At 55.1% G+C, this 24,496-nt stretch overlaps 1 protein-coding gene and 1 pseudogene across 1 annotated transcript; one reads left to right on the forward strand and one right to left on the reverse strand.

Moving 5' to 3' along the window:
* The first annotated feature begins 4,156 nt into the window (after positions 1–4,156).
* Msx1 (msh homeobox 1) lies at positions 4,157–8,225 on the forward strand. Its single transcript, XM_004624574.2, has 2 exons — positions 4,157–4,858; positions 7,065–8,225. The coding sequence occupies exons 1-2, from the start codon at positions 4,387–4,389 to the stop codon at positions 7,505–7,507; spliced, it is 915 nt and encodes a 304-aa protein (XP_004624631.1). The 5' UTR covers positions 4,157–4,386; the 3' UTR covers positions 7,508–8,225.
* A 13,776-nt stretch (positions 8,226–22,001) lies between these two features.
* On the reverse strand, positions 22,002–24,235 carry LOC101582355 (annotated as a pseudogene).
* Positions 24,236–24,496: the final 261 nt, after the last annotated feature.

Raw genomic sequence — 24,496 nt, forward strand, 5'->3', positions numbered from 1 at the left:
TCTAATTGCTTTGAAATGGGATATATTATCTATAATTATAGAGCTCTAGGAGGAGCCTGACGGCCTCTGCTTTCATCTTGCCCAAGTGCACCCTCTTGTCGCTATCACATTAATTTAGGCCATTTGGGGGTGGGGGCTCTTTTTCACCAGATCCTAGCCCTCCTCACCCTCCCGAATTTGAAGACACAAGGAAGCAAGTGGGGGAGGGCAGCGAGGGGCCCCAGTCCTGCAGCCACACTATCTCTTCCTCCTGGATGCCTGGTAAAAAGCATTGCGCAGACTCAAAGCCCAGGTCGGGCCCTCTTAGAGAGGAATTCCAGAAAGGAGAAAGTACTTTGGAAGAACAGTTATTTTGATGTGGCAGTAAGGGAGGCTTCCAAAGCTCTCCGAAGGCAGAAGAACCCTGCTCAGGGCCCGGGATGCAGCGAGCGCCTGGCTCTGGCTCTGCAGCTCTTCAGAAGCCAGATTTCTCATCTGTTCAGGGCTTTCTTTGGAAAGCTGTGAAATTCTCCCCGAGCAAGCAGCTCCCAGACAGCTTCTCAAAGGACTCGGTCCCTTCATTCCTAGGTGACAGAGGCCAAAAGATGAGAGGGTGGGGTCGGGAGGGCCCTCACAGGTTAGCAGATCTGGGGGCCAGGCTTTCTGTTTCTCCCTCCTCGCCCTACTCCCATCCCGACACAAAATACCTCTTCTGGGGCCCCCTCCACCTCCCTCCTGGCGATTGGTGAATTCCCACCAAAATAAATCGTTCCGGGTAATCGGTTTTCATAGCACATTCATTCTATTAAAGAGGATTGTTTGGGGCTCCTAATTGCCGGGGGATCCCACTGAGCTGCACTTTTTAAAAAATGCACAAGGGATTCCTGGGCTCAGGCCACAAAATACATTGGAAGGGGAGGGGAGAAGTAAACAAAAACTTTAGGGAGGCGACAACGAAGGCTGAAGGGACAGGCCAGCCGGTAGAGGCTCCGGCCGTTGAGCAGTACTCAAAGACGGGTCCTTCTAAATTTTTTGTTAAAGAGGGGCAAGTATCTGGGAGGCATGCCGCCCGGCTCCCGCGTGGCACACATCCTTAAAGCAAGAGTTGGAGGGGGGAGGGGAAAAGCCCACCACGCGCTGAGTGGCCCAGAAAGTGGCTGTGCGAGAAGGCATCTTTAGGTCGCGAGGTGCAAAGCCCTTTGTTGGGAGCGGGCAGTGCTTTAGGGCAAAGGAGCCAGAGGGGAGGGAGGGGGCGACAAGGGTGCAGAGCGCCAGGGCTGAGCTTTATCTGCCGCCCGCCAGCCCTGCGCTTGCCAGGCATGAATTACAGCCGCGATCCCGCTGCAGTGGCCGCGCCGGGAAGCGAAGGGCAGGAGCGCCGGGGTCTGTGCTGGCGGCGAGATAACAGGCGCCGCCCCCCTCCCCTCGCCCTGCAGCTCCTGAGCCCAGCAGCCCGGAAATAGGTAAAGGCCGGGCCAGAATCGAGTCAGAGGTGCGCCCTCTCACTGCCCTCCAAAGCGTGTGGTGCTCCTGCGGGAAAAGCCACAGACACCAGGAGCAAAGCACTTCACTTATTTTCTCTAACTCGCTGCTCCGGCCCTGGCGCGGTAGCCCAGAAGCCGGCCCGGCCGGACCTCTGAGCTCTTCGGATTTGCGCTGCAGGCTGAATCCTGCGCTCAACACACGCGTCTTCTCCACGGCGACACTGGCCCCGGGGTTCGAGGACAGGATCGGGAAGCAACTCAGGGCCCGGGGCACAGGCGGTTTGCTCCCTGGAGGCGAGGGCGCGACTTCAAGGGCCTCTGCGCCGGCTGCAGCCTTTGATCCGGCCGCCGCTGGCGCCTAAAACCAACATCCTAGTCTGCCTATTAGGCGCGCTGAGGGATCGTGACAGATTGTTTATCCCCGCAATTAGCGATGCGGTCCTTCTCAGCCCGCTCAGCCCCGGACTGCGCGGGTCCCCCGCGACCGCTGTGAGTTTTTCCAGGGATCCCTCTGTGCTGCGAGGCTCCACTCTCGGAGTTCGAGGTCCCCCTCACCCCACCCATCGACCCCAAACCCTGCCGGACTCCAAAAGGGTCCGGAGTTCCCCAGAACTTGTCCGCACAGTGCCAGGGAGGTTGTTTGGCTGGTGTGCACTTTTACTGCGGGACGGTTCTTAGCTTCATCGGATCCTCAAAGTGACCTGGGAAGCTACGCATGCTGAGTCGCTGGAGGACGAGTAAGGCGAAGCCCCTAGCAAAAGACACTAGTGGCTTTTAAAATATTGCCCTAAAAGCCCAAGGGCCTACTTCCACCCCTGTTTCACACCAGCGAGACACAGTAAGAGTCTGGCCCGAGGGGATAGTGCGGTCATTCCGCTAGTTTAATTAGAATTGGGAGGCCGAAAAGTTTGCGGTCCCTGCTGGGCTGCGAACGAGGAGTTCCGCCTGCAGTCTCGCTAGGCTTTAACACGAGGCGGCACAGCCTTCTGCCTTGGGCAAACTTTAGGGGGCCCAGGGCACCGCGTGTCCAGCCTGGCAGAAGCGCAGCAGAGGCCCCAAGCCCTGCCCAGCGCCGGAGCTGTAGTCTTCCCGGGTCGGTCGGGAAGAAACCAGGAGAATCGGTGTAAATCGCACAGATGCGAGTACTCGCGAACCCGCCCCCGAGGTTTCCACACAGCTAGGGGCCAGGCAGCCCGACCCCTCCTGCCAGACCCCGGACGCCGTCTGTCCGGGCAATAAAGTTCCTGGTCCAGTAATTCATTTTCCTTAATCTGGACGTCCCTAATCTACAGCTTTTATTGCGCCCAGTTAAAAGGCGAGGGAATTCGCTGTCCCTGAGCGCTCGGATAATTACCCCTAAACGGCCACTGCAGCCCCTTGTGTTTCCTGGAGATTAGAACCCTGAGGCCCTCAAGGGCTGGCCCGGTGAGTCGCCAATCACCTCGCTGGGGCCCCGGGAGCCGCCGGCCTGGGCCAGGACCAGAGACCCTAAAGGAGAAGGTACGGAAAGAACCCGGACCCGACTGAGTGTTCAGGTCTCTTAGGTCTCCGTGACTTCAACTGTTTTCCTCCTTTTCAATGGCAAAAATAAAATCACGTTTCCTCCGAAATTGGCAAAACAAAAGTTCCCAATCCGAACTGAACCGTAGGATCCACTCTTAAGAGCCGTCTGTCTTCTCCTGCCTACCTTCCCTGGCCTGCCTCCCCCGCCCCCCCCCAAAGCGCCTCTCCCCGGGGCGATTAGCGACACCGAGATAGGGGCGTAGTGTTGTTTCCTCGGACACCTCTTCTGAGGTCACCTTAAGGCCAGATCTGTGTTTTGTTGACGTTTCTGTTGGTTTTATTTCAGTAAATGCTCTATCAAAAGGATCCGGCTGCTCCTTTACCAGCCCGTCTTGGCAGCGGGGTGACCCTCCCAAGAAAAGTTGGGGAAGCAGGCTGGGATTAAAGACGAGTCCTGTAAACCAATTCTAGATCGCAACTCCGGTAGCTATTTCTGCATGCACAGAACCGACAGCAGCCCGCCTTTGGCAAAATTTGTTCCAACTCCCAGGTAGACGGGAAGGCCCACTTCCGAGAAAGATTGTAAGGACTGAAACAGAAACAAAATTACGAGTTGTTTGTTTGTTTTTTTTTTTAAGTATATTATTATGTCTTCCTATTAGGACAGACAACTGCGCGTTTTTGTTACATGGAGAAGGCAGTTGTAAGGAATGCGTACTATTGAAAGAGTCGCAGATCGTGGAGAGGAGTGCAGAGAGAAAAAGTAAGATTGAAGAAAACTGTAAGAGAGACGGTGAAGGAGAGAAATAAAAGTGAAGGAAAAAGGGAGGAGAGGGGGCAAGGGCGATAAGAGAAGGGGGGCAGAGTGACAGAAGGAAACAGGACCTAAGTCCCCAAGAACCCAGAAACGCGGAGAAGCACAGGCACCAGGCCGCGGGAGGCCGCGGGGCTAGCATGGAGTAGAGTCTCCGGGTGCCCCCGCCGCTCCTCCGAGCCCCCGGGCGGCCCCAGCCCTGCGCGCCCCCAGGCCTAGCGCGCCTCGGGGCTAGTCCCCAAGAGCGATACCCAATGGATCGCTCTGGGCCCGCCCCCTCATGCGCTGATTGGCCGCCGCCGCGCTGGCCTGGCCTTATTAGCAAGTTCTCTGGGGATCAGCTCCGGACCCGGAGCCGGTTAGTGCGCCCGGGAGCTCGGCCCGTGCCGGGTGGCGGCGGCAGCGGCGGCGGCGGCGGCGGCGGTGGAGGCAGCGAGTCAGGCCCAGCGCCCCGGAGCCGGCCTTCGGGAGCTGCGGGTGGCGCTCGCGGAGAGTCCGCCCGGCCAGGGCCCCGAGCGCTCCCAGAACCGCCCGAGCTCCCAGCCCACCCAAAGCCCATGCCCGGCGGCTGGCCTGAGCTGTGGCTGGAGAGGGGCCCGGCTCTGCATGGCCCCGGCTGCTGATATGACTTCTTTGCCACTCGGTGTCAAAGTGGAGGACTCCGCCTTCGCCAAGCCGGCTGGGGGAGGCGCGGGCCAGGGCCCAGCCGCCGCCGCGGCCACGGTGGCCGCCGCCATGGGCGCAGAGGAGGAGGGGGCCAAGCCCAAAGTGCCCCCTTCGCTCCTTCCCTTCAGCGTGGAGGCGCTCATGGCCGATCACAGGAAGCCCGGGGCCAAGGAGAGCTCGCTGGCGGCTGCCGAGTGCGCGCAGGCGGCGGGTGGCTCGGTGCAGCCCCTGGTCGCCCGGCCCGGGTCGCTGGGCACCGCAGACGCACCCTCCTCGCCTCGGCCGCTCGGTCATTTCTCGGTGGGAGGACTCCTCAAGCTGCCAGAAGATGCTCTGGTCAAGGCCGAAAGCCCCGAGAAGCCCGAGAGGACCCCGTGGATGCAGAGCCCCCGCTTCTCCCCGCCCCCAGCAAGTGAGTAGCCGAAATCCGGCAAGGGCCAGGCTGGGAGGGGGTGCGGACTCGGGGGCGCCGGCGCGCACCGGCGCCTGCCTGTCTCGGCGTCTGCGTACCTGTAGCTGGATACCTGGAGGCCACGCTGCGGGGCGTCACGGGCGCGCGCGCGGGGGGGGGTGATGGTGCTTGTTGCCACCCAGGAAGAGCTCGAGGCCTGCTGGAGGCCCAGCTCCAGGTCTGTTTTCACCGGCTTCTCGCCTTGGCGCTGTGAAGCTGCGGGTGGGAGGTCACTTGTAGGACACCGAAGCCAGGGCACCTTCCTTCCCTGCACCCGCGAAAGGACCCTATCTTACTATGCGACCTCCAAAAGAGGGGATGGGCGGTAGTGGCCCGGGCATCCTCCGTGTTCGGAGTTTCACTTTCTTCTAACAACCTGCCCCCCACTCCGACCCTTTAAAACACCGAATCTCTTTGCCAAGAGATTCCTCGCGCCTTTCAAATTAAAGGTGGATGCTTGGTGCTTTGGGGGATGGTTGACCAAGGGGGAGGGGGCCCTTTCCATGGAGGGGGCGGGGCAGGCTCCACGTCTGGGGGTGGCGCCCTCTATCTTGTCCAAAGCTCCCAAGCCTTTCGAACTGGGCCATCGAAGAGGACACCAGCCCCTAACGGCTCCCTCCAAGGCGGGGTAATTCCAAGACTTCTCAGGCCGGCCGAGGCTTCTTTGCCCAGTGAACACTCCTCGGAGATATTTCAGGAGCACGGGAAATTCCCAAGTTTTCCTCGTTTCCTTCGATTATTTTGTGCAGCATAATAGCAGCACAAATTCAATGGCGTGATGCTGAGGAATGATTTTTATCTGGGGATTAAACGTCTTTGAAAAGCAGACCCCTCCCTGGGCCTAATGCCTAGAGAAGGTGGCCCAGCGCTGGGCTGTCGCTGCTTAAGAAGGTGACGTTTCCCTTGCCTCAGCCCCTTTGGCGGCCTGGAGGAAAGCCAGTCCCGGCCAACTGCTTCCCGAAATCACAGTGGCCTCCCGCGCCCGGGAGGGTAAGGGGATGTTAGCTCAAGATTTCGTTTGACTCACATCCTGGTGATTGGAGAGACCAAAGATCGTTACCAAAAAAAAAAAAAAAAAAAAAAAGCGCGCGCTGGGCAAAACCCGCGTGGTGAGCCATCCCCTTCAATCCACTTCCCTTCCCCTAGGACGGCTGCTGCGTGGGCCGAGCTTCCTCCCCACTACTTGAGAGTTTGCCTTGGGGCTTTGGGCCCAGTGACTCCCAAAATTAACTGGACTCTGATTGCAGATAATCAGTTGCTTGTTTTATCCGGGTTCAGTGAGAGGTGGAGCTCCAGAGGATGAAATGCACGCAGCCTACTGCCAGCCTCTGGATCCAGGTCTCCATCTTCCAGGATTGTCTATTTAGGAGCCACAATCAAAAGACAGTCAGGCACCGTGGGTGTTCGCACACAGAGCTGTGAGTGAAGCCAGCCTCCACACTAGAAGGGGTCCCAAGGCCAAGAGGCAATGGAGACATGAGAAGCAGCTGTGGCTTCTCTACTGTGTCAAGTGGCACTTGATATACTTAAGAGGGTGGGCCACAGTCTGACCTCTGTGGTGGCCACAACCCCACTAAGGGACTGAGCCCCAGAACCTCTCCTTGTTTCAGAGGAAAGCGTTCAATCTTTGGAGACCTGGAATCTATGCCAGATGGCAGCCCAACCTAGCATGGGGTGCTTGGTGGGTACAGATAGGTGTCTGGCCAATTGCAAAGAGCGTGGGGTGACAGTGGGCAGGACGAAATGCACACAGCCTCCTGTATGTTTCATTGCCCATAGGAACATCCACAATCCCTCTGCCAGTGGCTGTGGGCGGAGGCCCCTCTGTGGAAGGCCTCCTTAACCTGCCATCCCAAATAAAGGTGGTTCTACTTGTGCCCAGCTGTGTGCCTGCCCTGTATGTGAGCACTGGGCTTTGAATATGAGCATGTTTCATCTGGAACCTTAGTGGATTCATTTGCAAAAGGTAGACAGGACTGGCTTCCTTGTGGGGTTGCCGGGAATAAAAAGTATTTTTCAAGTGCTTTCTGTGGTGCCCAGCACCAGGGCGCTTGGTGGCTCTCCAGAGCTGGCATGGGCACCAACATTCCCTATGCAGTGGGCTGACGATGCTCCAGCGCCGCTCTCCCTCTCGTAACCCCCTGCCTTTTTCTCTCACGGCCCCTAGGGCGGCTGAGTCCCCCAGCCTGCACCCTTCGAAAGCACAAGACCAACCGCAAGCCGCGGACGCCCTTCACCACGGCGCAGCTGCTGGCTCTGGAGCGCAAGTTTCGCCAGAAGCAGTACCTGTCCATCGCAGAGCGCGCGGAGTTCTCCAGCTCCCTCAGCCTCACGGAGACCCAGGTAAAGATCTGGTTCCAGAACCGCCGTGCCAAGGCCAAGAGACTGCAGGAGGCTGAGCTGGAGAAACTGAAGATGGCAGCGAAGCCCATGCTGCCCCCGGCTGCCTTCGGCCTGTCTTTTCCCCTCGGTGGTCCAGCTGCCGTGGCCGCAGCAGCGGGTGCCTCACTCTACAGTGCCTCTGGCCCCTTCCAGCGCGCTGCACTCCCAGTGGCACCCGTGGGACTCTACACGGCCCATGTGGGCTACAGCATGTACCATCTGACATAGGTGGCCCAGCGTTGCCCACCTGCAGTGCCAGCGGATTCCTCCAGCCTGCGTCTACAAGCAGCAGAATTCCTACTGCAGCTCACTCCCCACTCAGCACCGCTGGCCCCTTTCTTTGAACCCCTGTGCTGCACCCTGATTCTTCTGGTTGCTCCCCAAGTTCACTCTCTGAAGCCTGATCCTGCCCCCAAAACAGTGGCTGGGAGAGTCCTTAGTACTCTTCGAAAATCTAGATCTACACACACCCTTGAGTTACTGATGGGCAAGCTAGGGCCAGAGAGGCCAAGAGATTTAAGGAAGGTCCCGTGCAGAACTAGCAGTGGAACAGGACTAAGACCGCTGTGTCTGCCATCGTCGCTTCTGTCCTCACACAAGCAGGCAAAGTGCAGAGAAAGCAGAACAGTCTCTGAAAAGGAAGAACATGCGGGAGGTGGATGCCATCTCCTTCCTTTGGAAAATTTAAGAGAGCTCCAACAGCCAAACGTTGCTCCGGGGGGCAGGGCACACAGATGCACTGCGAAGGTAGGTTGAAGGGACCTCTCTTTCACTAGTACCAGAAGAAAATTACAAAATAAAAAAAAAATCTGTTTCTATTTAACAGTACATTTTCACGGCTCTCAAAACCCCCTTTGGAAGGGACTGTGTGTACTATGTAATATACTGTATATTTGAAATTTTATTATCATTTATATTATAGTTATATTTGTTAAATAAATTAATTTTAAGCTACAAGAAATGATCTCTCTGCTGATTCAGTCTTGCATTTTAATCTTACTTCACATAGACAGTTACTTTTACAGTTTCAAGATAACTTTACACCAGCCACTTCCCAGAGTGACAGGAGGCTGTGCAGGAACACAGCAGGTGTCATGTGGGACGCACGGGACAGCTGCATTAGCAAAGTCAAGTGGAGAATTGGAGCAATTACCTGGGATAATTAGGCTCAGTTTTCCATTTCCAATTCACTTTAAGCTGAAATGGACACTTGCTCAGGTGACCCATAACCAGCTCTTTATTTTCGTCCCCCTTTTAACCTGTCTATGAAAACAAAGTGGATCGCCCAAATGGCTTGATGACTGTAGACAGCTAAAGGATGAACTCCCTCCTCCCTCCCAACCCACTTTTCCCACCGGAGGCCGAGTGGGGGATGGAAGTGGCTGCTGGGCTTCTAAATCACCACCAGGATGGAAGGTTTGTGGAGCTAATTTTGAGCTGCCACACTGGGCACCTTTGCAGCCCTACTGCAATCCCTATTACAAAAACAGAAACACATGCCACAGGGACATCAAACTTCCTGGAAAACCTGGGGCGACTGTACATACTCACCTTGGCAAATTCCTTGCAAGGTCCTGCTCCACAGCATTCACAAACTTGGCTTTGTTTTTATGGAATAAGTCAAGTTCAGGTTCCAGCGAGAATATGCACTATTTGAACAAATGCCAAGTTAGGCTTATTGGCAGGAATTCTGCAAGGATGTGCAAGACAGTAAATAAAACCCATTATGTTCCCCGGGCCACTCTGCTCTCCTGGGTGTTGGCAGCATCATTTAATGCTTCCTTAGTGCCCCTCTTCTTAGCCTCTGTCTGGTAGGTGGAAAGTCCTGGGCAACCTTCGCCTGGAGCAGCTAGGAGAGGAGCAGTAGCTCAAGGGTTCTGAGAACCCTGTAGCTGGCATTGGGCTTAAGGAGGAGTAGCCAGCTCTCCACAGAGAGAAGGGAGGTACAGAGCACACTGCCCTTTCTAGCCCTGGAGCTGGGGTCAGCACAGGAACTCTGAGAGCCGGGATTGAGTCAAGCTGGCCCGGATGCGCTCAGCAGTGGCTCCCTTGCACCCTCCAGCCCCGGATGCTGGGGCCTGGGCTGTCTTCACACTGCAGCTGTGGCCTAAACTTATCACAGTCCATGCCCTAAGGAAAACAAACCAACTGTGGGGTGCTGTGCCCCACAGCAGACAGTCCAGAGGTGATCAGGCAGTGACCTTCAGCCCCGGCTAGCTTCCAGCTGGGCTGGCCAGCATAGGCCTCTAGGATTCCTCATCCCAAAGGAGCTCTGCCGCCAGGCCTTGGGCTTCACCACACCACAGAGCCTGTCAAAGGCTTTGGAAGGCTGGCAGACATTACTGCTGCTTATAGATGCAAGGGGTCACCTCCACTTATGTTACCTTTCTCTATAAATTAAGCTTTTGGCCTGCAGTGCACCCTCACCCCCAGAACAAAAATGGGCTCCTTCCTGAAGCACCTTTGGTGATTTTCTGGTCTCAGGAGAATTAAGCTTCATGTCAGACAAGCAGATTCGGTTCTCCTGATCCACACCTGCCTTGTTACCGATTGAATGACCTCAGCTGGGTAAACTCATGCCACCCCCACCTCAGTTTCCTCACCTGCGGAATGGGCCTGGGGACCTCCCGGCCCCAGGAAGGCACCCGGAAAATAGCGATTGGGTTGAGGTTTCTCAGCATGACCATATTTGCAGCGCTAGCCTCCTCTCCACTCCTTGGGCATAAAGGAATGGCGGGGCGGGATCGGGTGTCTCCTCTGGCCCGGGCTCTGGGGCCTCCTGGCTCCTCTGAGTTTGGTAATTTAGGGTCGAGGCAAATTTAGAGCAACATAATTGCGGTAATGAGCAACGGTTCGCGCTCTGCAGTCGCGCCGCGGCTCCAACGAGGCGGTAGCTGCAGGCGAGGTGAGGCGGGCGCGCCTCCCCGCCCCCTGCGCCCTGTGTCCCAGTCTGGGTGGAAGGGGCCCGCCGCCCCGGACCCTCGCCCGCGTGCCTCTGCTCCTCCACGAGTTTCGCTGCGCTTCAGGGCCTCTGCATTTTGTTAAAATTTCTTCCCGTCTGTCTGGCCCTTTTTCTGCATTCATCTCCGAATACCTTTTCTCCAGGAGGTGTGCGCACAGAAGGCACTCAATAAATGCTGGCCGGATGGGGTGGCGCTCGTGCAGGGCAACAGTGCTATGGGGTGGTGAGTGCAGGGCGACACTGGTGTTGGGTGGCACTGGTGCAGGGGGACACTGGTGTAAGGTGGTGCTCTGGGGCCACACTCTGTCGAGTGTGGTGGAGGCGGTGGGGTTGGCCGCAGGGCCCTGCGCACCACTTCTCATCCACTCTAGTACGTTGAACTCCGTGCGCAGTTTACAAGCCAGGGCAGGGTGGGCAGGGGCACCCAGGCCTGACCTCTTCGGATCTGTTTCCCGCTCCGCCTAGGACCTTAAGATCCAGGTGCAGAGTCGCCACGACCGCGTGGGGGCTGCACTGGGCACTTCTGCTCTTACATCCAGGGCCTACTGTGTGCGGTGGGTTCCCGCGCGCTGTGCCACCGACTAGGAATAGGGTCTCTTCGCAGCCAGAAGGACTGCGGCCCACGGAGTGATCTGGCTTTCCCACGGTGACACAGTTAATTAATAGGCAGAGCAGGGATTCCAACAAAGATTCCACGCTTGCCGCGTTTTGCCCAGGACCCTCAAGTTGAGGGTCACCTACTGCCAGAATGGTTCTTGGAAAACCAGGTGCCAGGGATCTGGGCCTTAGCTATGAGTTTAGGCTTGGACCTCTGAGCGTGAGCAGCGAGGTCCCCAGAGCAGGGACGGGCGTGTCACTCCCGGCACGCACAGCCTTTCAGGGGCGCCTTGGGTTGTGGACCGCGTTTCCGATTGCGCCGCAGGACTCAGGCTCCCAAGGCCTGAGCACTTCCGGCAAGAGAGAGGTCAGCGGGTGGCGCAGGGGACCCGCGGCGCCCAGCTCCGTACAGGTCTGCGCGGTACCGGCGTCTGACCGGTAAGGCTGGGCCGGGGAGGCTGGAGAGCTCGCACCCGATGCGCTGAGTTTAGGGCTTGCTTCTCCACTGGGGTTCCGAGGACGGCCACTCGCGAGGCGGGGACCGGGAACGCTCATCCCACCACTGTGTCCCCTGTCGTGACCCCGGACCCCGAGGTGAGCCCAGCTGAGACCAGGCCAGTGCCGCGTCCAGAACCCTCGGGGGCGCAATGGGAAGCGGCAAGCCGAGGCCGCGGCCGCCTTTCAACTCGGTGGCTGGCGCCGGCCTGGCCGGGCCCCGAGGCCGCGCGGCCTCCCCGACTCTGTCCCGCCTTCCTCGCCACTCGCTCGCGCCGCGGTCCTTACCACGGACGCCCCCCCCCCATACCCCAGCCAGTTGCCCCTCCCCAAGGCTTCCCGAGCCCCCACTCAGCCTCCCGGAAATCCCTACTGCTCCACTCCTTAGCAGAAGTCCCCTGCGGGTACACAGCCTCACGGCTGGCCCCAAGACCCCGCATCACCCGGCTGCTCCTTCAGAGCGCCCTCCGGCGGCCCAAGCCCTGCTCTCCGCGAGCGCCTGTGAACATGCGCCCTGCAGACTGCAAGCGCAGACACAGGCAGCTGACACACGTCAGGAGCGCAACGCCCAACAGTCAAACCCAATACGGACGCACGCAGCACACAGAACAGCCATCAGACCCCCACCCAACACACACCACACACAACCACAATCTGCGCATTTCGCTGCCCACACACAACTAAGATGCGCCATACACTTTGGAACCCTAAACTTCAACTGACACAGAACCAGACACACCAACACAGGCACACAATGTGCACATCACAACACACAGATGCACTTTTTAGAGAGAAACACTCCACCCTCCGATGACGTCCCTTCCCGAGACCTGGTAACCTGGTGACCCTGGGAGGCCCTAATCTTGGTAGGGAGGAGACTCAGAGACAGAAATAAGACGAATTTAGATAAACCTAGAAAGGAGGCGCAGGAAACTTCAGTGGCAGAGACTAAAGAAAGAGGCCCAGCAGAGAGGTGCAGGGAGGGTGGGAGAGACCAGCTGGGAACGAGAGCGCAGGGCAGAGACTGGCTGCGCAGGGAAGGGAGGGTGTGTGTATGCGTGTGTGTGCGCGCGCGCGCCCGCGCAACCGGAACCTGGTGTGTGCATGTGAGCAGATCTCCCTTGCGGGCACCTCTGGGCCCCACGTTGACAGCCCGCAGGCTCACCATCGCCTGTCTGTGCAGAGCACCTGAAAGGCCTTGCCAGACCTGACGCAGCACTCCCGCGCGGGCGGAGTCCACGCTCAGGTCTGCCTGGACCCTAACACTGCAGAAGTCAGGCCGGACCTGAAGCCGGCTGCGGGGCGGTCTTGGGCTAAGACTCATTCTCTATGGATGAGTCCAGGGTTTGGCCCTTAATAGCTGTGCGATTTGGGACAGATTACTTAACTTCTCTGAGTCCCTGTTTCCCCAGATATAAGTTGTGCACTTGCAAGAATGTTTTGTAGTTACTGGAATAGTAGTAAAGGAAAATACCCTGTGAGATACTCAGTACCTCCAGCAATAAATGCCAATTGTGAGTCCCTCAGAGGACTATCAAGGCAGGGCAGTGTCTGCACCTACCGGAAGTCGGTGGCCAATGAATCCTGGCTGCCCCTCTCGGGATGGTGGCCCCTAGCAAGTCCCTGCACCTCTCCTTCCCGAAGTTTTGGAATTTGCCACTAATGCCTGGCTCCCACGGTCACCAAAGACTTTGGTGAGTTGGGAGCGAATTTAAAATCCTTCCTGATTCGGGGTTGATTAGGGGCAGATGACTTAGAAAGCTCTCAGCCTGCAATCCGACCACCCCGCCCGCCGCTCCGTGGCTCTGCTTTTTCTTCCAGGTTTCCCCGCGGGGAGCCTTTGCTAGTATCTGAACCCGCTATCCTGGGAGGCAGGGGTCGCCTCTTCCCCGCATTCCTGTGCAGGGATCGAAGGGCCTGTGTGTAGGATCCTCTCTGCGGGAGTTGGCGTTCGCGGAGACGCGGGGAGTCCGCGCATCTCCAAAGCCTTTCTTCACCCGGCCGCTTCCCCAAGTCTGCACAGCGCCCCGCCTCTCTGTGGCCCCTCAGGCGGTTCCGTCGTGGGCGTCACCATTTCTCCGACTGTGCTGCTTTCAGCAAGGTTCGCTGGTCATTTTCCCTGGGGTGAGCTCCTTCGGGCACGGGGTGGGGGCGGGTCGATGAGGGCTCCTCCAGCCAGAAGCCCTGGAAGCTGTAGGGGACGGCAGGCTGAGAGCTGGGGTGGCTCCCTGACCCTTCCGGGTTCTCCTCTGTTGCATGGGTGGTGATGATCCCAGTAAGGTGGAAGAAGTAGGAGGGAAAGAGCCCTCCGCGCGCTGCCTCTGTCTGCCCCTGGTGGCTGCGGGCTGGCAGTGATCTTGGAGGTGTCCTTGCTGCCCAAGCTCCCCTGTCCTGCCTTAGCCCAGCGGTCCAGAAGCCTGGACGGAGCAGGAGTCTTTCTGAAATCTCCACTCAGATCATACCAAGGAAGGCTCGCTGCCAGGCGTGTGTGCCACCATTAATTACCCCCACTTCAAAAACAAGTAGACTGAGGCGCGGTGAAATGACTAGAGCAGGACCACACCGTGGCGCGGGAGCAGTCCAGGAGAGCTCCTCACCACTTAGCCTGTGGTTTGGGAGCTAAGCCTCGGGTTTCTAGGTACCAGAATGCAACCTACCTGGGCTGGGGCGAGGAGCAGCGGGCAGTGCCTTCGAGGCAGCGCACAGAACACACAACAGGGACACGAAGGCTCTGCTTCTTCTCAGGTGGCAAGGTGCAGGAAGGGGGTCTTGGGAGCAGAGGGCACTCTACTTTGCATGGTGACAGGAAGGGTAGGAGATGATTTTCTGTCCTCTGTGAGCCCAGAATTAACTGTGACAAACACCTGGTAAGGGCAGACAGGAAGAGGCTGAGTGAGGGCTTCTGGGCACACAGGGGGCACGCAGGGGTCCCAGCCACCCCTTGCTTGCGATGTGAATGCAGAAACACACCAGAATGCTGAGGCTGGTGAGCTCCATGCAGAATCGCTGTCCTCCCTGCCTGGCTGGCCTGGTTTGCCTCCTCTGGCTGTAGCTTGGAGAGGCGCTCTGGTGGCACACAGCCATTGTCTTGGTTGGGAAACTGAGGCTGAAGGGAGCCTGCAGTTTGGTTAAGGGCACAGAAGGTAGCGAGGAGAGGGCACCTGCCCATGGCATAGGCATACTGGGTGCCAACCCAGTTAGCTGTGACAGCCTCAGAAGACAACCCCCTTCAAAGCCTTGCTTTGGGCACAGGAGGCTTGGGGAGTGACAGCTATGAGCTATGACAGCACCTTCGGTGGCAAAGGAGGTCAGGCTGCAGGACAGGAAGAGCCAGGTGCTCCCAACTAATGACTGACTGCCTCCACAAGGGGAGGGGTCCCTCTACTGTTCTATCTGGAGAGTGCCTCTGAGGTCCAGCCTGCTCCTAGGCCTGTCCCCACCAATTTCCCTCCCCAGCTGGCAATGAGGGTGGCAGGTTCCTTACTGCACCCATTTCACAGATGGGTGTAAAGGGTGAGTCTGGAGTGAGAAGGCAGGCTTGAGCCTCAGAGGAGGGACCCGGCCACTACACACATGCCCCATGAGAAATATCCCAAAGCATGAATGGATGTCCACTGTGCACAGAGAAGGAGGCCCCAGGAGAAAGTCCATCTGCCTGTGTCACTGCTAAATACCTGTGGCTTGGAGGGGCTCCCCCACTGACCTGGGGGCTCATCCCATCTGGTGGGCTTGCCCGCCGGGGCGCAGATCTGCAGCAACATGGCAAGCTTGCCAGGACCGAAGGGCATCTCTGGAACAGTTCTGAGTGATGGGGCCCAGCCCCTACCACTGAGCCCAGCCTGTTCTGGATCCACCTCCCAGCTGGGCTGGCCTTGTTGGAGTGTGACTAACACAGCTGTGGAGAGACCTGCACAGAGCACATGTGACTCAGCTCTCGGGGAGGCCGAGGCGGGAGGATCCCAAGTTGAAGCCCAGTCTGGGCAGCTTAGAGAGACCCTGTTTCAGAAATGGAAAATGAAAACAGAGCTGGGGCTATCTCAGTGTGGAGACCCTCGGTTCAATCACCAGGACTGCCAAAAGATAAAACAACAAACTAATAAATACCAAACCAAACCAAAACCAAGGATACACCAGAGCTTCATGTTGCATTCGCCACCTTGAATTCTTCAGTCATTCCATCTTTGAATTTGTGTTTAAGGTGAGAAGATAATGGAGCATGCACTAGGGACAGGGACCTGCATCCTGATTCCTCCTTGGGACAGTCCAGGGCTGCCTGTCCCTATCCTTTGGTGATCCAGGCCTTGCCCAGCCTCCTGCTCCCAGTCGCTGCCCAGCATCCCTACTCCCTGACACCATGTGGGGACCAGGGTGGCAGGGTGGGAAAGTGGTCGCAGTGGCTGCAATGCCTTGTCCTGGCTGGCAGTGACACATGCTCTCTGGCTGTTTGGCTGAGGTGAGCCCTTTAACCTAGGCACCTGCACTGCCCTGCATGGAGACTGCAGTGCCTCTGGGGTCAGCTTTCTTCCCCAGGTTGGGGCAGTGGGAGGTGAAGGGGAAGCAAAGCCCTGAGTCTCCTTCCTGTCCCTGGCCAGACAGATCAACCCAAGGAAGAGGGGCTAAGCGTGAGCTCCTCTGGAAAGACCCAGAGTGGAGCTCCTGGGGGCTCTTGGGGTCTGTGCCTGCTTCTGAGTATCCTGCTTGCCACATTAAGCCGCAAAAAATGTGCGGGGAAGGGCGAGCAAGGAGGAGAAAGCCCCATAGGCAGCCACCCCTTCCGCAGCCTGCCCTGGCTTCTGAATCCAGGGCCCCTCAACTTTTATTCTGCACTGGACCCACACATTGCATAGCTGTCCTGTCCCCCGAGCTCTGCGCCTAGTGAGTGTTCATCGCGGAGGAACAGCAGACTCTCCGAGTGGCAGGGCTGAGCCTGCAGGTGCTGGGTGCAGAGAGCAGCCTCGCATGTACACAAGTCTCCGTGGAGCGGGATGCCCCTTCGCTGCAGACGCTGGCTTTCTAACGACGCTGGCACCTGGAGAGAGGGGGCAAAATGTAGCTGCCTCCGCAGAGGCAGGCTGGCATTAGAGCTGGCAGAACACGGAGATGGCCACAGCGCACGTCCTGAGGGGCCATGGGAAACTGAGTCCCAGCGTCACACAGATGGGGCGGGGCATGCAGGTGATCGGGTCCTATTTCAGCCTCTTGCTGCACAAGTCCTGAGCAGGGGAGCCCTGTTCCCCCAATTCCTTCTGAAGGTGCCCAGGGGCAAGAGTCCTTCTGCAGTTTCCCATGAGAGTCCTTCTGGGTGCTGCCTGGGACTCCTTCCGGGACGTGTCTCCCCACCTCCTCCATGACCTTGCAGCCCCCTCTGCTCCTGCTCACCTCGCTGCCTCTTCCTTCCTGGCTCTCACCCTCCCGTACACTGCATCTGCCCCCTTGGCGGTGTGTGTGACCATGTGGCTCAGGAGGGCGCCACCACCGGGCCTGGTTCACTGTGGGCAGCGGGCAGTGCTTGCTGAGGGAATGAAGGGGTGAGTGGACAAGCTCACATGCCTCCTTGTGTGCTCACGGGAGCTGGGTGCTCATTACCTTGGGAAACCTTTCACCCATCTGTCCCACGATTGTTCACTCCCCCTCACTTGTCCTGTTTGTCATGGGCACAGATGATGATGGTCAATCACTGGGCACCACCTATATGCCAGGAAGTGGGCTGGTGGCAGGGCCCAGGGCAAGGAGGGACAAAGACAAACTCTGCTGTGTGGAGCCTCAGACCTCAGAGAAACAGATTCACTAAAGGTGACACAAACACAGGTGAGGTCATCTTAATGACGTGACTGCTGGACAGGGCTTAGGGATCATCGCACTAGTTAATAATGCCCTTGAGCCGAGGGTCACACACAAGCATTATGATCATGCTGCAATGAGAAGGGAAGTCAAGGTCAGAGCAGAGGACACTGGAGGTCGGAGGTGTTCCTGTACCTGGCTGGCTGGTCAGTGCTATTCGGTCCCTACAGCAGCCGTGGGAGAGATCTGTTTAAATTGGATCCTTTCACGCTGAAGCCTGGAAGTCTTTGATGCCTTCTCATCTCGCTCACAGTGAAAAGCCTGATCTTTACCTGGACACAAAGCCTTCTGGGGCCCGGCTCTCTGTCCCCATGACTTCTGCAGCCACTCAGCCCCTGTGTCTCCTGGCTGTCCCAGCCCTGCCCTGGGCCCTTTGCACTTGCTGGTCCCTTTCTGGTGTGATGTCCCTTGGCTGTAGCTCTCTCCCCAGCTCAGATTTCTGCAGAGTACCTCAGAGAAGCCTTGCCTGTCCCTCTCAGTTGCACTCTTATTCTTCATATAAACTGCTCTGGGGCAGTAGAGGTCACACTCACAGGTTTGTGTGTCCCTCCTCACCGTGTCTCATTCCACGAGGGTAGGGGCTGTGGGGGCAGATCCCTGATCTCTCCAGCACCTCAGACAATGCCTGCACACAGTGCGACTTCGCTGTTCACCAGTTCAGTGGAAGCTTACTCTGCCCTGCTGGACACAGCAGTCCTAGGCCCTCAAGCTGCTGCGTGGGGATCTGGGCCCCCATGTGAGCGAAGAGGCCCCCTTACCTCTGGGGCCTCCAGTGCTGCTACTGGGGAGACCCCAGGCAACCTCAGGAGCAAGCAGGTAGAGGTGGATGATCAGCAGCCCTGCCCTGCCCTGCCCTGCCCTGCCCTGCCCTGCCCTGCCCTGCCCTGCCCTGCCCTGCCCTGCAGCATGGGAACCTGGATCTGGAGGGGATGGCAAAGAGGAGGAGTCAGCCTTGGTTCCTGGTGGTTCGTGCATGGTTCCCCCGGCTCTGATCCACACTCCTATGCTGCTGTCCAGCGCAGAGCCAGGACACCCAGAGATTCAAAGGCAGGGCGGGCTGGGGGGGACTGAGCTTCCAGCAGGGGTGGGCAGAAAGCATTATTGTCCCGTGTCTTCAATAAGCCAGGACATTTCTTTCCTAATTTGGTCCGCACAGTGAACCAAGAAGCTGGACTCTGCCCCCAGTGCCCCCCTGCTGCCCCAAGAGTGAGGACAATGTAGTCCCCCTCCTTTTCTTTGTAGTTGGGAAGCTCTCTGACGTCTCCTAAGGGCTTCAGTTTTGTGGGATATGAATAGGGAGTCAGCTGAGTGTGCAGCCCAGGAGCTTGGGTCAAATCCTGACTCTTTACTAACAGGCTGTGACCTAGGTCACTCGCTTCCAGCTCTGGGATGGGATGCAGGGCCGCCCCTCTGAGCTGCACCCCAGCCCTCTTATTTTTTTTTTTTTTTTTTAATTTTGAGACAGGGTCTTGCTAAATCACCATTACCCAACCTGGCTTCTAACTTGTGATCCTCCTGCTTCGGCCTCCCACAGTGCTAGGATTGCAGGCAGGTGCTCACATGCTTGGCTTGGACACAGTTTTCGCTCTCTATATTATCAGTCTTTTCATCTGTACAATGGGAGTTACTGCAGTTCCTGCTCAGGCCTACAGGATTGTTAACAGGGTCAAGTGAGTTGACAGGTGACCTTCAAAAGCCATTGCTGTACCAAGGCTCCTTTCCTACCCTCCCTTAGCCAGGTGGGAGCAGACAGCTGAGAAGGGGTGAGGGTGGGAGGGTAGACTGGGAGATTCCCCCCCAGACTGCTCTCTCACTCTGAGCCAGCCAGGCTGGCAAAGCTGAGGGGCCACCAGAGAGGCCGATCAGTGCAGTCACTGTACACAGCAAGAATGAGTGGGAACCAGCCGATCACATTTGCACCCTGCATGGATCAGCTTTCTGCACTGTCACTGCCTGATGCCCTTTGATTTCTCATTTTTTCAAGACTTCACTGAGCTGGGGCTTTAAGATAGAATAGGGGGTGGGGTCCTATTTCATGGAGGCCAGGCCCCACTCCTGCAGTTTCTGTGGCTCTTCCCGGGGAATCTTCTCCAGCCAGATCAGCCTGTGAGATAATTATGATAAGAAGGCCAGAATGCGGGGAATGCAGGCTCTCTGGTGTGGATGCAGTTGCAGCAGGAGGCTCCTCGGTCTTCAGCATTGTGTGCCTTTTTGGGTGCAGCCAGAGGAAGGGTAATTTCTGATTGCTGAGCCCCTACTGGATCCCAGGCTGTTCCTTAAGTTGACACCCACTGCAGTCACACAGGGAGGTGGGTGTCGTGTTCCCACTTTCAGGGGACTCCCGGGCTCCAGGGAGGGGCTCTCAGCTCCTTCAGGACCAGATTGAGCCCGCGAGACATTCCATCCGTGCATGCGCATTCCCAGGGCCCTGAGGGCTGGCTCCCCAGAGACTCTGGAAAAATGATTGCAAAAACGTGAATCATGTATAGGACTCAAAGGAAAAAGGATGTTAAAAAAAGAAAGAAAAAAAGAAAAAAGCAAACAACAAACTGACCCCTCCCTGGGTGTTGGCTTTGCTGAGGATCATAAAGAAGCAGAATCTCTTAAACACAGCCCACAGGCTTGTTACGAATGGGCTGGTAAGAGAATGCTAATGAAATGTTATGAGTTTTTTTCTTGTTAAAATCTCATTTCAAATAATTCCCTTCGTCATCCTTTTTTTTATGAGGAATAAAAACAAATGTTTTCCAAGGCTTCAAACCAAAATCTCTGTGTGGGTTTTTTTTTTGTTTTGGGCCAAATATTCCACATTCTCTCCCAGCTGGGAATTCCCTCCTCTCTCTCTCCTTTGGCCCAAGGCTTCCATGGCCTGCTGGTCCAAGCACCTCACTGCTGTCCTTAGATGACAGCCTTGTCCCCACTGATGTTCGGAGTCCTGGGTTCAAGTTAACAAACAATGCATTTTTTAAATTACTAAACATTATTTTTTTGTTTTAATACAAACCATGCGTAAACACATTTCTGCTACAAGGTAAACAATGAATAGCTAGAGGTCCAGGGCACAGGGCTCGGGCAGATGCCTAGTGTGTGTGGGGGCTCTGGGATCAGTCCTCAGCCAAAAGAAAATGAAAGCAAAACCAAAAAATCTGCTACATCTCCTTTCTGTACAGATTGTCAGTTTTTAAAAGTTGCTTGTAAAATTAATTAGGATTTTTGTTTGTTAAAGAAGCTACACACTTGTAAAAGTCAAATGGTTTTAAAAGACTTATACTGAAAAAAGAGCGGCCTGGACTCTGCCCCATTGCCCATTCCAAATCTTCTCTCCAAATGTAATTATTTTCAAATGGTAGTTATTTGTTCTAGCATTTTCCTTCCTCCTTCTAAGTAACATTTTACACCAAAAATCATTAAGCTTTGGTATTCAATTGTCAGTGGGCTTCCTGATACACAGGTAAAGATTTATTCTTAGAATTACCCTCAATATTGCTTACCCTAATTTTTAGACTTACTCTAACTATTCTCTCATTATTCTAATCCAAGTGTCATTTTTTTTTTTTTGCTTAAGTCTAATTCAGCGTTTACTGAAGGCATCAAGTAAATGATATTCATGACCATTCCATAACATGCTGACTTGAATTCCATTTTGTGCCTTGTACAGCCTTTTGTTTTTCCTGGAGTTGATAATGGCTATTGTATTTTAACTAAAACTATGGGTCTATGAATTGTTCTCATTCTGTCAGAAACACAGAAATATGCTGGCAAACTTGCATGTACCAGGTGACCTCCCAGTACCACTCTCCTGAGAGTCACTTCTCTGGGGACCGTTGTCCTTCCAGGCCATGGCCACTTCCGCCCTTTGAAATATAGCAATCAACTTTGAATTTCCCTTCTCCATGGTCACAGAGGCCCCTGCCACCTGTCTCCTGGGTTGAATCCCTAACTTGTCCTTAGGGTGCATGCCTTCCATTCGCTGTTTATTTCTCATCTGTGGATTCTCTTAGTAACTTCCCAAGGCTGGGTGCACAGAGGTCACTTGGTCACTCGAGACCAACATGCGTGCCTGACGTGTCTTCACTCTGCTGCCTGCACACTGCCAGGATGGTCTTCTTGAAGGTAGAGTCACCGTGCTCTCAACCTGGGAGCCCTTTCTCTGTGTTCTGACTTACGGCTCGAGGTTGTCTGATTCCTGATTTCCTCTGACTGTAGGCTTTCAGGATAGCTTCCTCATAGCTCATCTTGACCTCATCTTATGTGCCTTGGTGTGATTCTCTCATTGTTTGTACTGTGTACCGGTGAATGTGCCTAGTCTGGAGACTCAGTCTTCCTGAGTAAGAAAGTGCCCCGAAGGCTGAGTTGGCCATTTATCTTTTCAGAATCCTTATTATATCCTGAGAGTTGGATAGTAGGCTGCTTAGGCAGATCTTTTCATTCTTCAATAAAACCTTGAAAAGCTCTTTTCTCCTATGTTTTAGCCTAGAAGATTTCTATTTTATCTTTTATTCATTCACTCAGCACTTTCATTTTTATTCTGATATTTGTAAAATGTAAATGCTCTTCTTTTTTTGTATAAAACTGCATCTTTATTGTGCATATTTTAATTTTAGAACAAAATAAACAAGAAGTAAGATCACAATACACAACATACAACTCTGCTGTCAAATTATGGAGAGGATAGAGCCCAAGGCCCTTGCTTTCTGCTTTCAACACAGGGCAGGAGAAATTAGTCACTAGATTTAGCAGAGGGAGAGGTGGAACAGGGCCGCTCAGGCTGCTGGGGAGCCACGGGGACACTACACAGAGGGCACAGGTTTCCCACGGCGGGAGCTCCTAATCCACTTCTTGCATCCGGGATGCATGCTCATCCCTTCAAGGGGCCTCATCAGGAGCAGCAGCCCTGGGCTTCTCCGCAGTCATCTCATCTTCATCGATGTCCTGCCTAGTTTGATCGTGTGGTAGATATGGTAGGAGTGGGTCTGGGGGTTCTCCAAGGAGAGGCCAGAAGACAGCAGTGCTGTCTCAAACAGCAGCACCACCAGATACTTGACAGCCCTGTCATTCTTGTCATCTTTGGCCTTCTGCCTCAGGGTCTCCACAATGGGCTGATCGGGGTTGATCTCCAGGTGCTTCGTGGCCATCAGGCAATCCATGGTAGAGTTGTCACGGAGGGCCTGGGCCTTCATGAGCTGTTCCATGTTGGCTGTCCAGCCATAGGTGCTGGTTACAATGTAGCAGGGTGAAGACACGAGCCTGTTGGAGATTGGCATCTTCTCAACCTTCTTATCCCAGATTTCCTTCATGAGTTTGCACAGGTTCTCAAACTTGGCCTTGCTCTCCTCCATCTTTTACTCCTCCTCTTCATCCCCAGGCAGCTCCCGGCCTTCCTTGCTCACAGAGATCAAGCTGTTCCCATCAAACTCCTTGAGTTGCTGCACACAGTACTCGTCGATGGGCTCAGTCATGTACACCACCTCAAAGCCTATTTCCGCACGCGCTCCACAAAGGCAGAGTTGGGCACCTGTTCCTTGATCTCACCAGTGATGCAGCAGATGGACTTCTGTGTCACCTTCATGCGAGACGCCCACTCAGACAGGGACATTATCTCATGTCCAGACTGAGAGGTGTGATAGTGCAGCAGTTCAGAAAGGTGTTGCCTGTAAGTGGAGTCCTCATAGATTCCAAGCTTTAGATTTTTTCAGAATGCCTCATAGAATTTCTTGTAGTTCTCTTTGTCTTCTGCCAACTCAGAGAAGAGCTCAAGGCATTTCTTAACAATGTTTTTGCAGATGACTTTCAAGATCTTGCTCTGCTGGGCGATGTTTAGGGGCAGATCCTCTGAGTCAACCACACCACTGATAAAATTTAGGTACTTGGGGATCAACTCATCACAATTGTCCATGAAGAACACATGATGGGCATAGTTAGAGTTTGATGCTATTCTTCTTGTTCTCAAATAGGTCAAAAGGAGCCTGCTGAGGAGTGAACAGTCACACTTTGAATTCCAGCTGACCTTCCACAGAGAAGTGCTTGACTGCCAGGTGGCCTTCCCAGTCACTGGTGAGGTTTTTGTAAAACTCTCCATATTCCTCTTGAGTGATGTCATCAGTGTTTCTTGTCCAAATGGACTTGACCTTGTTCAGTTCCTCATGATCAATGTGTTTCTCCTTAATCTTGGTTTTCTTTTTCTTATTCTTTCCAGTATCCTCCTCTTCATCTGAGCCCACATCTTGAACCTTGGTCTTTCCTTCATCATTCTTATCTTCCTTTCTTTTTCATCTTTTTCTTCCTCTGCCTTACCATCACTGATTGCCTTCTCCCGTTCTTTCTCCAGATAAAGTATGCTGGGGCAGCCAATGAGCTGGGAGTGCTGCTTTACCACCTCTTTGGCCTGCCTCTCCTCCAAGTACTCTGTCTGGTCTTCTTTGAGATGGATAATCACCTCGGTGCCTCGGCCAATGGGCTCCCCGTGGTCAGCGCAGACAGTGAATGATCCCCCCACAGAAGACTCCCAGGTGTATTGCTCGTCATCATTGTGCCTCGTGATCACAACAACTTTCTCTGCCACCAAATAGGCAGAGTAAAATCTAACGCCAAACAGCCCAATCGTGGAGATGTCTGCACCAGCCTGAAAAGCCTCCATGAGCGCTTTCGCGCTCGACTTGGCAATTGTGCCCAAGTTGTTTGAGGTCAGCCTTGGTCATGCCAATGCCTGTGTCCACCAAGGTCAGCGTCCGTTCCTGAGGGTTGGTGATGATGTCACTCTTCAGCTCTTTGCCCCTGTCCAACTTTAAAGGGTCTGTCAGGCTCTCATACTGGATCTCATCCAAGGCACCAGAAGCGTTAGAGATCAATTTCTGTAGGAAAATTTCCTTGTTGGAGTAGAAGGTATTAATGATGAGATACACGAGCTGGGCAATTTCTGCCTGAAAGGTGAAGGTCTCCACCTCCTCTTCCCCATGGTGCATCTCCTCGGGCTTCTTGACCACAAAAGTAGGGATAGAAGACAGTAAGTCTGCTTGGACCACGTCCGACACCCGCAGAAGCAGAGCTGCACTCTTCCGCATTCTCTGAATGTTCGCTTTTTATAGCATTCTGGTCTTATTTCGCAGATGCTAAATTCTGAGGCTTGGAATTACAGATGTAAATATTTTCTTGGTGTGTCTTGTTTCTTTCTTCTGAGGTCCTTTTTTTTTGTCCTTTTTTTCTTATCGAGATGTGTTCTTCAAAGAGCTGGTGATCTTTGCATAAAAAAGCTAACAAGAGCCCCTGGGTGAGAGCTGGGTCATGGGCAGGGGCTGCTGGCCAGGTGCTAAAGCTGTGACCAG

This window comes from Octodon degus, unplaced genomic scaffold, assembly GCF_000260255.1.
Source record: "Octodon degus isolate 3935 unplaced genomic scaffold, OctDeg1.0 scaffold00006, whole genome shotgun sequence".
In the NCBI taxonomy this organism is placed as follows: Eukaryota; Metazoa; Chordata; class Mammalia; order Rodentia; family Octodontidae; genus Octodon; species Octodon degus.